This window comes from Engystomops pustulosus, chromosome 5, assembly GCF_040894005.1.
Source record: "Engystomops pustulosus chromosome 5, aEngPut4.maternal, whole genome shotgun sequence".
NCBI classification, from domain to species: Eukaryota; Metazoa; Chordata; class Amphibia; order Anura; family Leptodactylidae; genus Engystomops; species Engystomops pustulosus.
Window position 1 is genome coordinate 191,295,898 of NC_092415.1, and position 13,559 is coordinate 191,309,456.

Genomic DNA, 13,559 nt, shown 5'->3' on the forward strand with positions numbered 1-13,559 from the left:
TGAGGTTTCCACAGCCTCCAAGAGGATCCGGGAAAATGCATTTATGGATATGGATCCATGGAAGTTAAAGTATCAGTGTTCCATCACACAACCAATAGAACTCGGACAAGTTTGTGTGTCTGTAGCCACAGGCTAGGGGAAGACGAGAGTTATTGGTCCATGCACTTTTCGGATTAAACAGACCAACAACAGTGCAGATGATGGGACACCATGCATCATACTGATAAATAATACAAGGAGCCCCTGCTTCCCAACAGTGCCAAACTGATTACAGCAGGGAAGCAGGGACTTCTTACGATACAACACGATACAACTTTATTGATCCAGTTGGAAATTGATTTGTACATTACAGCCATGGAAATTACAAACAGATCACACAAGGTGCCATAGATCACCATGATTCTTACAGTCCCATCCATTCCACTCTGGTCAAACCTTAACCATTAGCAAGTGCCCCGTCTGTTTCTTTCTGGACCAACCGCAGTCGTCTGCCCCCTTGTACTGATAGAGGTAGCCATCTATTTCCATTAGGGCGCACGGTGGCTCAGTGGTTAGCATTACAGCCTTGCAGCGCTGGGGACCTGGGTTCAAGTCCCAGGGTCAACATCTGCAGAGAGTTTGTATGTTCTCTGGTCATGTGATGTCACACAGGTGCACGTCTCGTTTTATCCCCAGTCATGTGATGTCTCACAGGCGCATGGCTCGTTATATATTCCTGGTCATGTGATGTCACACAGGTGCATGGCTTGTTATGTCACACAGAGTAACAGAGGTGTGATATGATGAGCTGTGCACCTATGTGACATCACATGACTAGGGATATAAGGAGAAATGCACCTGTGTGACATCACATGACCAGGGATATAAGGAGAAATGCACCTGTGTGACATCACATGACCAGGGATATAAGGAGAAATGCACCTGTGTGACGACATATGACCAGGGATATAACGAGCCGTGAACCTGTGTGACATCACTTGACCAGAAACAGATTTCTATCCACAGGAAGTAAACAATGAAGATTCCTATAGAATGACAGCAAGCAGAGATCTAGAAAACAGTGAGAAATTGACACAGAGAGTAGATTGGAAAATTGTATCACTTTTCATTACATAAACCATATCAATTATTTGCTGAAAGTGGACGACCCCTTGAAGTTTATCTCCATGTAGCAGAGCAGCGCTGATGAAAGACCTCATTTTATTTTCCCATTAGGGTCAATTCTGGGCATTAATCTTTTAAAGGGGACACAAACCATATTCCCCGCACATGTTTGTCATATGATTCAATGAGTCTTTTTATCTTTTCATGCATTCTCCTTTGAGCTCCGGAGAACCACCTGCTAAATCTCGTCGTATTTGCTGTGACTAAACAGCGGCGATGTCCAGTGCTGGCAGTGATGGAGGGCGGCAGGTCCTTGGTGCCACACTTGGCTCTTGAACTTACTTCTTAATTTCTCTCCAAGCAGCCGGCCAAACAGCAGGGAAAGGACCCTGAATGTCAAGGGCGGCTGTGAGGGTCACAGTTTAGCCCGGACTCAGGGCCAGCATGAAATGACCAGGGCTTCCATCACTGACCTCCGCTGCGTGCTCTGAATAGACGCTCACGGGAATGAGATTTCACGCTTTTTTCTCTCTTTTTCTTTCCTTCTATTGTTCCAGATCTGGATGTGGGCGCCATGAGAGTCAGAATGGAAGAAGACCAAAGGACCATTGAGAAGGTGTGACTTTTGACATTAAGTGATGGCTTTTTTAAGTATGTTAATAGCCCCGGCCTGTAGCATTATCTCAATCTGCAAGTTAAAAAAAAAAAAAAAACGGACCGGAAAAAAAAAAAAGGGTGGCAAAACAAAAACAGTTTTGTACGTCCAGATTGATGGCTTATTTGAAGGGGATGAAAAGATGGCAGAGAAGCCTATGAAAGTGAGATGTGCTCCGCACCATAGACAGACTTATCACAGGGGCAGATATGGCGGTATTATGTCACGCGGTAACGCCAGGACACAGCTCATTTAACCGCTTTATTAGCAATGCAGCGGCACTCATGTGTTACGTGTTCAGAGCCGCGACTGACATGTAACAATGTGCAGAGCCAATGTGTCTTTATTGTTACATTTCTGCTCCGTAACTTCTTACCACTTGTTGTCTTTGTTGGGTTTTATTAAGAAAACCAAACACTTCACTGTATCCACAGGAGCCAGAAGGATCAAACTTAATAGCGAGTTTCTAATATCAAGTTATTATTATTATTTTACAAAAATCTGCATTTTCTATTATCATTTTTTTATCATATGTATCTATTTTAGTTATTTTATATTTATTATATATTTTATGTTTTTAGTTTGGTTTTAAAGGAAACCTATAATGAGCAATCTACTATGAGAAGTAGATGTGATGGTGGATTCCTGCTGCTGCCTCTGCCCTAATCTGTAATTTAATAATCCTGGAACCTAATTTATTACAAACTTTATTTTAGTAATATGTAAATTACCTGCAGAGGCTACTGGGGTGTGTACTAGCCTTAGCTCCCATTGCCCAACCAGGATAGTACACGCCCCAGTAGCCTCTGCAGATAATTTACATATTACTAAAATAAAGTTTTTTTAACACGTTAGTTTCCAGGATTATTGAATTACAGATTAGGGCACAGGCAGGAAGGAGGAATCTACCATCACATCTACTTCCGATAGTAGGTTCCTCATGGTGATCAATGTGATGATTATTTTTTTCTTTTAAAAAAAAGCACTTTCTTGAAAAGGAAATTTTAAAAAAGTTGCAATGCCAGCTGTTTTTAAAATATTTTTGTCTTTGTTCTTAAAGAGTTTTTTTAAAATGATCTAAAGGGAATCTTTATTGGTACAAAAAAAAAAACAACAACTGGCCAAAATCCATCATGATAAACCAGGGACACTTACTCATAGATCCAGGCACCGTGACTGTGGTAATCTTCTTATATTTCTTCCTTCTAAAATCAAATTTGAAAACTATGCTAATTAACCAGATGTGCTCTGGAAGGGGGGGGAGTTCCCTTAGTCCCTCCATGTTTTCTGACTGTTGCACGGTTCAGTAGCACTTCCCCTCTCCCACTGTGTCGAAGGGAGGAAGGTGAGACTTTTAAAAGCATGCCAATAAGCCTGAAGGGCTCTGGGGGTACCAGAGCCCCTCCGTTCTGCAACTTCACAGGCTGTTAGACTGTCTCATTCTCCCCCTCAGCACTTCCCCCTCCCTCTTCCTGATGTAATCTCACTGCAGCACAGAAAGCTTCAGCACACAGTATGAGGGGGAAGTGCTTCTGCACAGTGTAACAGCCTGTGAATGTGCAACACGGAGGGGTTCTGGTAACACCCCAGAGCCCTTCAGGCTTATTAGCATAATTTTAAAAGTCTTATCATCTTCTGTGCTCTCTCATTACGTCGAATTCCTTTAAAGAGTTTTTAAAATGAGCAAAAGGGGAGTCTTTATTGTATTGATGGATTGTGGGATACAGAACCTTTCAAGTGAATGCTGCAGCACCGGAGATGGCCACGCAACATGAATTAACAATGCCCCTAAAACGTATGAGTGAGGTCACGTCCTTTATTTTGTCTCCACATTGTTAGTATATTATTAACATTTGGTTTTTTTTTTTACTTTATCTTAGTTATCAGCAGCTCAAGAACAATTGAAAATTGAACTTGAAAACGAAAAAAGTGGAGCAGCTACTCTGGTAAGTCACACATTTTAGGGAGCTGACATTTCTAACTATGTCTGTAACTCCCTGCATCTCCAATTCAGTAGATGGAATCGCAAGCCTGATGTGTGTCCAGGTATTAGTTTTTGTGAACTGATCCCTTAAAGGCATCTGTCAGGAATAGGACCTGCTGTATGTTTTGCGGCGCGGTGCTATGCATGTGTATGGCAGCCGTGAGCTAGCTGCTGGTTTTGCTGGTAGGTCACGGCTGCCATGGTGCGGACGTGTGCATGGGGCCTCAGTGTGGTTCTGCACCAAGGGTGGGTGGGTCTTTAAAGGGATTTTCCCACAAACAAAAGTTAGACCCTATCCACGGTATAGGGCCTAACTTGCTGATCAATTGGGGTCTCAATGATGAGGCTCCCACATATCATGAAAATGAGGGGTTAGTCTGACTAATGGAGCAGACGGCTGCGCATGACTGTTCTGCTCCATTTATCTCTATGGAGCTGATGGAGATCGGTGAGCGCAGTGCTCAGCAATTTCGGTCAGCTCCATAAAGATTTATAAAGCAGAACAGTCATGTGCGGCTGTCTGCTCCATTAGTCTTAAGGAGCGACGAGGTACCCCATTGGACCCCTCGTTTTCGTGATCGTGGATAGGGTCTAACTTTTGTTTGTGGGAAAACCCCTGTAAGCCTAAAGAGCTTGCTACTCTCTGCACTGTGCTGCTTCCATAACCCCTCCCCTCTGCTACGAGTAGGAGCTGCATAAGGATGTTAATTGTATATTACAGCAGTCACTCAGAGCAGAGGGGATGAGCTGTGAAACAGTTATTTGCAAAGAGCAGAAAGCTCTTCAGGCTCAGAGATCTGCAAACCTGCAGGAGCTACAAACCTGGAATAAAAGTTTACGTTTCTCTGTCTTGCTGCTAATTACCTCACACAAAGATATGGCTACACGTCTCTCCAGGGACAATACCTGACTCCGTATGCAGTTTATTATGGTCAAAACTAATACTTTGCTATTGACTGATCCTTCCAGACATCTGTTTAAATTACAGTCCATTTTTTTTAAAAAAAACAAACTACTAAATGGGAGTCCGAATGATTATGTAAACTGGGCTGTACAGTTTTTTCACTTATTTATTCACGAATATTTGGACCGTGACTCTTAGGCCCAGATTTATCAAAAGTAGTGTGATCTGTACTATGTGCAGTTTGCCTGACTAGAGTGCAGGGGGCACCAAATTATTGAATACTGGTGCACAGTCTTCTTTAAAGGACATCTACCACCAGGATGAAGGATTGTAAACCAAGCACATTGACATTCTGGTGTGTGCCCCCCAGGATCGGCTCTTCATTCAGCTTCTTAAGCCCTAGTTTTTACGAAAAGAAAGTTTTTAAAAGTATGCAAATGAGCCTGCAGGGTTCCAGTTCCATAGATGTCAATGGAGCCTGGAGCCCCTCAGACTTATTTGCATAATTTTAAAACCTTTTTTTGTAAAAACAAGGGCATTAGAAGCTAGAAGAAGAGCAGATCTTGGTTGGGGGGGGGGGCTCACACCAGCATGTAAGTGTGCTTGGTTTACAATCCTTCATCCTGGTGGTAGATTTCCTTTAATCTGGCTCAGGAAGTACGCACCACCTTTTTTTTTTTTTTTTGGTGTGCCTTTAATATAGAGTGTGCAACATAATTCTGTCCGGTTACAGTAATAAATGTGGTGCACGATCCGAAACGGCACTGGCACTCCCCATTAGGTGCAGTTTAGCCGTGACACAAAACTGGCGCAGACACTTGATAAATACTTGTGCACCTTCTTTTCAGTGCAAAGTCAGAGAGAAAGCTGGCACAAACACTTTAATAAATGTGTAAAAACAGCACAAGAAAAGTCATCAACGTGCTGACGGGTTCACTTTAGCGTTAGATTATTATATGCAACAAAAATCATGTAAACAAAAAATTGTAAATTACTTTTGGTAGTGGTCATTTTCCAATTGCGATCAGCATGGCCCATCCGTATTTTGAGCCGTCTGCGGTGTAATCTTTCTCACAGTAGCAATAAAAATCCCTTTGTTACGCCGGCCACCCACACATTCTATAATAAGCAATAAGACACAGCTTGTGCCCGACTTGCAGCCTGTTCCGCAGAAGAATATGACACTGCTCAGGAAAGAAGCCGCGCTTACACAGATCCGGCTTCTTGTCAAGCTCAGTGCCAAGTCGCGACATCTTTACGCATCCCATTCCATCAGTAATGTTGGCTCAGTGTCTTAGAAATTAATGAAAAACAATACTACAGCCTTACAATGGAGGCTTTCTATGAATCTGACTGGTGAGGGCATAGTATTAGGCGTAAATGCTTCCGCGGCATCATATTGAGCACAATAATGAGCCGCCTGTTGGCACGTCGAGCCGTCGCCAGATCTGGTATTCTATTGTTGGGACCAGTAAAACGGATGAGTCTTAAAGGAAACCTACCAAAATGAAGCATGATAGACCAGGGACACTTACTCATAGATCCAGTGTCGGCTCCAGGTTTCAGAAGGCCCCTGGGTGACAGAGCCTCAGTAGGCCCCATTGCAGTGAACTGATGTGGAAGCATTAAAAATTCTGAAACTAAAACAGTCTCCTGTTCCCTAAAATATTCCCTAGTTTATCATCCCAAACAGCCCCCTCGTGGATATTTTATATAAACCATGGATTCCTTGTATACAGCCTTATGTGGGCCCCCCAGCAGCTCTGGACCCTGGCACTTGCCCAGGTATGCCCAGAGCTGGCACCGGCCCTGCATAGATCCACTCATAGATCAAGGCATCGTGACTGTGGTAATCTTCTTTCTTCCTTCTAAAATCAGCTTTCTAAATAATGCAAATGAGTCAGACGGGCTCTGCCCTTTCTGTACTGAAGTCGCACAGGCCGTTACACTGTTTATCAAGCAGAGGGAGAAGAGCCAAGGGAGCACAGGGACATTGATAGTAACAGCCTCAGCATGGATGGGCTCTGGTTACACACCCCAGAGGCCTTCTAACTCATTAGCATAATTTTTAAAGTTGATTGTAGAAGGAAGGAGGCCACAGATAACAAATATAAGAAAATTAGAAATAAGAAAAAACAGAGGGTGGTGCGCCATGTGCCTCCCTGTGCCCCCTCAGTTGTGCGGCAGGCTCGCTTACCTATCCACGATCAGGCACGTGCGTCCCCGCCTCCTAGGGCGCGCGCAGGCCGGCTTCTCGAGATTTAAAGGGCCAGCGCACCTGGCAATCTGATAAGTACCCAGCCTCTTCCCCCTTGCCCTGCCGGATCTTTGAACCACGTGCCTAAGAGAAAGCTATCTGTTGTATCCTGCGATTTAGGGATTCCTTGTTGTGACCTTCTGCTACGTCCCCGACTCTGATCCTGTGCTGCCTGTCTCGACCTCCTGTCTGTCCCCGACCACGAACCTGCCTTCCGTTTCTGTACTCCTCAGCTACTAGGCTTAACAATCACATGTATCAATACAGCGGCTAAACATTATCCTCTCTGGATACAATGGCCCGGACCTTCTATTCTGAATTGGGTTGCAACCTGTATATTACAGGAGCACCAAATAAATTTGCAGGGTGCGCTAGATAATTTCAGACCGTGCACCAGGATTCAGTAATCTGCCACACCCTGCACCTAGACTAGGTTGCACTACTTTTGGGCCAATGGGTGTAATTGTTACAATTTTGTAATCTTGGATTAAAAATTATTTTCTTTATGAACAGATTCAGCAACAAAAGGAAGATATGGAAAATATCCTGAAAACCAAGCAAGCGGAAAAAGATAAAGAGGTGAGTCTGTACTGTACCGACAAGCATATAGAATCTATAGGTTCATAATGTACTGAAGGGTGTTACACACAAGCATATAGAATCATTAGGTTCATAATGTACTGAAGGAGAGCTACACACAATCATACAAAATATATAGGCCCATACTGTACTGAAGGGGTGTTACACACAATCATACAAAATATATAGGCCCATACTGTACTGAAGGGGTGTTACACACAATCATACAAAATATATAGGCCCATACTGTACTGAAGGGGTGTTACATACAATCATACACAATATATAGGCCCATACTGTACTGAAGGGGTGTTACATACAATCATACACAATATATAGGCCCATACTGTACTGAAGGGGTGTTACACACAATCATACAAAATATATAGTCCCATACTGTACTGAAGGAGTGCTACAAACACAACCATCTAGAATCTATAGGTTCATAATGTACTGAAGGGATGTTACACACAATCACATAGAATATAGAGTCCCATACTGTACTGAAGGGATGTTACAGACCCAACCATATAGAATCTATAGGTTCATAATGTTCTGAAGGGGTGTTACATACACAACCATACAGAATCTATAGGCTCATACTGTACTGAAGGGATACTACAAACAATCATACAGACTATATAGTCCCATACTGTGCTGAAGGGGTGTTACAAACACAACCATGTAGAATCTATAGGTTCATAATGTACTGAAGGGCGTTACATACACAACCATATAGAATCTATAGGCTCTTACTGTACTGAAGGGATGTTACACACAATCATACAGAATATATAGTCCCATACTGTACTGAAGGGGTGTTACAAAATCAACCATATAGAATCTATAGGTTTATAATGTATTGAAAGGGTGCTACACACACAATTATATAGAATACACAGGCTCATACTGTCCTGAAGGGGTGTTACGTACACAACCATATAGAATCTATAGGTTCATAATGTACTGAAGGGGTTATACATACACAACCATATAGAATCTATAGATTCATAATGTACTGAAGGAGTGTTACACACAATCATATAGAATATATAGTCCCATACTGTACTGAAGGGATGTTACAGACCCAACCATATAGAATCTATAGGTTCATAATGTACTGAAGGGGTATTACATACAATCATACAGACTATATAGTCCCATACTGTGCTGAAGGGGTGTTACAAACACAACCATATAGAATCTATAGGTTTATAATGTATTGAAAGGGTGCTACACACACAATTATATAGAATACACAGGCTCATACTGTCCTGAAGGGGTGTTACACACACAACCATATAGAATCTATTGGTTCATAATGTACTGAAGGGGTGTTACGTACACAACCATATAGAATCTATAGGTTCATAATGTACTGAAGGAGTGTTACACACAATCATACAGAATATATAGTCCCATATTGTACTGAAAGGGTGTAACACACAATCATACAGAATATATGTATATACTGTACTGAAGGGGGCATACTGTACTCCATGTGGTGCCAGACCGTGATGGAGTGTTGCCGCTATAAGTGTTGGAGCCATGACAATTTGCACCAATGTTCTCCCTTAAATCTCAGAATAAGAAATCTGTCAAATCTGTTATTATGCATATCATATCACCCACATCAACGTTACTGCATAAAATCCTCCAATTTTTACAATAAAATTTACTATTTAGACTGAAATTGGACTGAAAGATCTGGTCCTGACCACCTAATATGTGCAATATATTCTGCATTCCTGTTCTTCTCAATGGAGAAGAGCGCTTTTCTGTACTGCAGTGAAGGTGTGTGATGTAAGGTCCTGTTACATGAGTCTGGGGTTCAGAGATCTGTAGTAAGAATTCTAAAATAACATTTATTAGTTGGACTGGAAAATTTAAAAGTCAACCACATCCACCAAGTGTTATAATCTGTTGGCAGCATGTTGTAAAGATATGCATTGTGATTTCTAAAAATATCTTTGTTATTTCTGTTTATTATGCCGTTTCCAAGATATTCCTAGTTAAATCCATATAATAACGAGACAGTTGGTGCACCCTGAATGTGCCCTGAGCACCCGGTGCGCTGCTATTCCTGCTGGATCAGACGTATTGTGACAAGCATAGAATGACACCGGAAGAAGAAGGAAGTTATTAAGGTGGGAATAGCAGCGCTCTGGGTACTGAGGACACATTCTGGGGGCGCCAACTGCCTCATTAGCATATGGATTCAGTTGGCAATAACTCAAAAATGGCAAAATGAACTGAAATAATGAATGTATGTTGGAAATCTGCAGCATGCGGCCAGGTGATTATAATGCTTCATGGAGGAGGCATAGTCATGTTTTAGCTACAGGGCACAGGGTTACTTGTATTATAGAGGTTTTCTGCTAATTTGATATTGCTGTCCATCAATATCAGATAGGTGGGAGTATGCCGCACAGCCCCTTACAATCAGCTGCTTTCCGCTGCCTTCATGGTCAGAGTAGGACAGTAAATGGAACAAAAAGTTGCCAGGCTGTTGTTGTGAATTGGAGCTGAGCTGCAGTATTTTGCCTTGTCTACTACACAATGGATGGTCCTTCTTCTTCTACATGTTGGTAGTTGAGCCTCCAAAATTATTTGGTGCTCCCAGGAACCTCAGTCTAACACAGATGGGTCATCACTATCAAATTACTGGAAAACCACATGACAAAATACATGCCTTTACAGATCAGTAATGATTATTTCCACCCCATTCTGAGTTGTTTTTGTCTTCTTATGACACCCCGGGATTGTTTTTAGGTTTCATATATTAAACTTTTTCAGCTCCTTTTATAAATATGATGACCTAGAGCAGTGATGGTGAACCTTTTAGAGCCTGAGTGCCCAAATTTCAACCAAAAGCCACTTATTTATAGCAAAGTGCCAGCGCAGCAATTTAAGCAGTAATTTATTTTTCCTTGTTCTCTGACAACTTTCAATCGTTCAGCCTCCTAAAGACACCAACGCGGTTGAAAGGAGTAGGGCAACTTCACCTATCATTGTAAGAAGATTCTTTGAGTCCTGTCTGGTGAACTTCATGCTGGGGTGATTGCTCGGGTGCCCACAGGGAGGGCTCCGAGTGCCGCCTCTGGCACCAGTGCCATAGGTTCGACACCACTGCCCTAGAACAACCCTTGTCCTAGCCGGAGGCAGCTACATATGAATAAGTACATAGTGCACACTGCAACTCAGCAACTTTCAACTTTTGACACATCGAGAGTCACATTTCTGCATATCTATGGATGGGTTTGCCTAATAGTTTACAATTTGTACTTATTGCAGAGCTGTTTACTCTCTGTATCAATCACACTTATTTCCAGAAATCATGACACTTGGTGGGAACCAGGCACATGTTCCGATAAGACCAACGCGTAACTGTTTCCCTAACAAATAATATGAGCAGGTAAATATGTCACCAGAAGATTCCTAGTGACTCTTTATATTTAATAGAATCTGATCATCGAATGAGAGGGTTAAATCTATACGAATATTTTCTTTTTGGCTCGTGAGACCCATATCCAGTGCAGCTACTGCTCGGAAATTTTTGCAAACTCTCATCCAGTTTCTGCATTTAAATGCATTTATTTTTAGACTTTTTTGCCAATTTTTTTTTGCTCTAAGTTAATAAGGCTAAGAATTAAAGAACACCCCACCCCACATCCCACACCCCTTACCCCATACCCCTCACCCCACATCCCATACCCCACATCCCACACCCCTCACCACACCCTTCCAGCAACCACCGCCTATCTTCTGACATGTCTATTTTAGTAAATAGTTGCAATCTCCTATAAAAATTCTGAATATTTTTAACAGTCAGCCACCAAAACATTGAATAGGTAAACTCCTATATTTGTCTTATATTTATAAGAAATATAAAGCAGCGTCACTTACAAATTCCTGTGGGCCCCCTCTGCCTGCACTTACTTTTACTTCTCTTTTTTTTAGTCAAAAAATAAGTATTAAAAGTGGGCTGAGGGGCTCTGAGAAAGGGCGTCACCAGAGCCCCTACAGGCTCCATCATCAGACACTTATCCACGCCCCCAGGAGCCTTTCCTGCCCATCTACTTCATCCTTCAGGCGTGCCAGAGAGCCAGTGATGTTATGCGGCTCACGCTTGGCTCTTCGTTGCGCAGCCCAGCTTCCGACCACGCATGCACAGGAATGGGAGAGTCGGGTGACGGGGCCAGAGGATGATGGAGGTGGGCAGGAAAGGCTGCTGGAGGCGTGTATTAGTTTAAGATGACGGCACCCAAAGGCTCTCTGGTGCCGCCTCCTCCAAAACCCCTCAGGCTCATATTTTGAAAACCTATTTTTTATTAAAATTAAACATATACAAAAGAAAAGTAAAGGCAAATATAGGCTGAAGGTGCCCTATATTCCCATATATTCCATATTCTACTGATTGCTTTTGAATATATTTGGAGCATGATTTTTTTTAAAATAGGAAAATAACTATTTTTCAGAATATCCTTAAAGGGGTTGAAATTAAATGAAAGTTTTGAAATTATTCTCTATACATGGACCAGCTGATCGTCCGACTACTAAAATCCATGCGATCATAAAAACGGGACTCCTCGCCAATCACCTTGTAATCCCCTATCCTCTTGATGGGGAATAATTTAAAAACTTGGACAACACCTTTAAATTTCTTCTGAAATTTCTGCTTTACTAAATAGCAGCAAGTATATAAAAAAAAATGAGTTTACCCAAAAAGTTACAACAGATTTTGCACCTGGTGTTTGAATAGAGAAAAAGTTTTGTGTCGGCGATTGTAATAAATCCAACCCCCCCCCCCCCCATGGAGGATGCGGTCAAGTGATCTGATATCGGGGGTTGAGTTATTACTCATCATTGTACATGGAATCGATTGAACTGGCCCAATTCTCCATCCCAAAAAATGTTCTATATATGTGACCACAGTTCTAGTCTTTATATTGTCCTTATTTTTCTGACTTTCACTAAACTCCCTTTCCAGATGTAAAATACTCCCTGATGGAGGTCACAACAACACTGCCCGGATGAGTAGCAGGGGCTTTGTTATATTCTGCAGATCTGGAACAACCTGTGATAAAATGACCCAAACTCAGGTATCCGCTTCCGAATACGCTTTATGTCCTCCGGCATTCCAGACCCCCATAGCAGCTACAGCCCTGCTCTAACGTATATGTATATGGAGCCGCTTTACTATGATACATGACGCAGGAATAAACTGGTTTCACCTCCTAAATAACAAACTAAATGATACTAAAGCGGTCAAAAGGAAGACGCCAGGTCACCCTGGATTGACAGCTATTATCCTTTTGAGCTCTGCAGGGAAGAAATTTGGAGCTGGGGGCGGATAGGGGGCATTATCCCTGCAGAACACTGGGGAGATATTCATCCTGGATACATCGGAGTTACACTGCCATCCGCACAATACAGCGGCACACGTGTCCGGTTCGGGTCTTCATGCCCCCTGCTATAGAGGGGGTGATTTGGGTGCGTGGTTCTGTTTGGCTAACCAAATACTGGATTAGTATAAGATCATATGTATTGTGGTGTCTATATTTCATATAGACGTCATAACTACTGGCTCCAACAACAACTTCCCTCATTCCACATGCTCAGCTACATCTATGCCCACCGGGTAGTCTCATGAATGGAATAACCCATATTAATATCCCATGATTAGAAAGCTGATTGCTTTGCAGGAGAGGATGTCAGTAAGAAAGAGTGTCTCCTTACTCTGGAGGATCCGTCCTGTTCTACATTATCCATTGATTTGTGTAATACTTATTTTGGCCTCTGGGGATGCTGCAGAAAAAATTAGCACTTAGTGCTGTGTTTCCCTACAGATCACAACTGATCGAGCTCCTAGTAATTCATTTACTGTCAAGTGACTCTGATTCTATATTTTAGAGATTTCTGTTCCCAAAAGTGTCAGAATACGGAAATAGATAGAAAATGTAAAGGGGTTGGCCATTTTTCTATAAATTTCTTCTATTAGACACTTCTCTGCATGTATACGTACCGGTACCTTTGCATCCTTTGATAGCTTCTTCCCATACTGCCCTCTTCATAT

General features: G+C 42.2%; 1 protein-coding gene across 1 annotated transcript in view; it reads left to right on the forward strand.

Moving 5' to 3' along the window:
* Window positions 1-13,559, forward strand: part of C5H10orf67 (chromosome 5 C10orf67 homolog) — a 71,644-nt gene that overhangs the window by 18,957 nt on the left and 39,128 nt on the right. Inside the window, exons 7-9 of the mRNA XM_072154175.1 lie at window positions 1,662-1,720; window positions 3,640-3,705; window positions 7,418-7,483. Coding sequence (XP_072010276.1) covers window positions 1,662-1,720; window positions 3,640-3,705; window positions 7,418-7,483 — 191 coding nt within the window. The remainder of the gene's footprint in view (window positions 1-1,661; window positions 1,721-3,639; window positions 3,706-7,417; window positions 7,484-13,559) is intronic.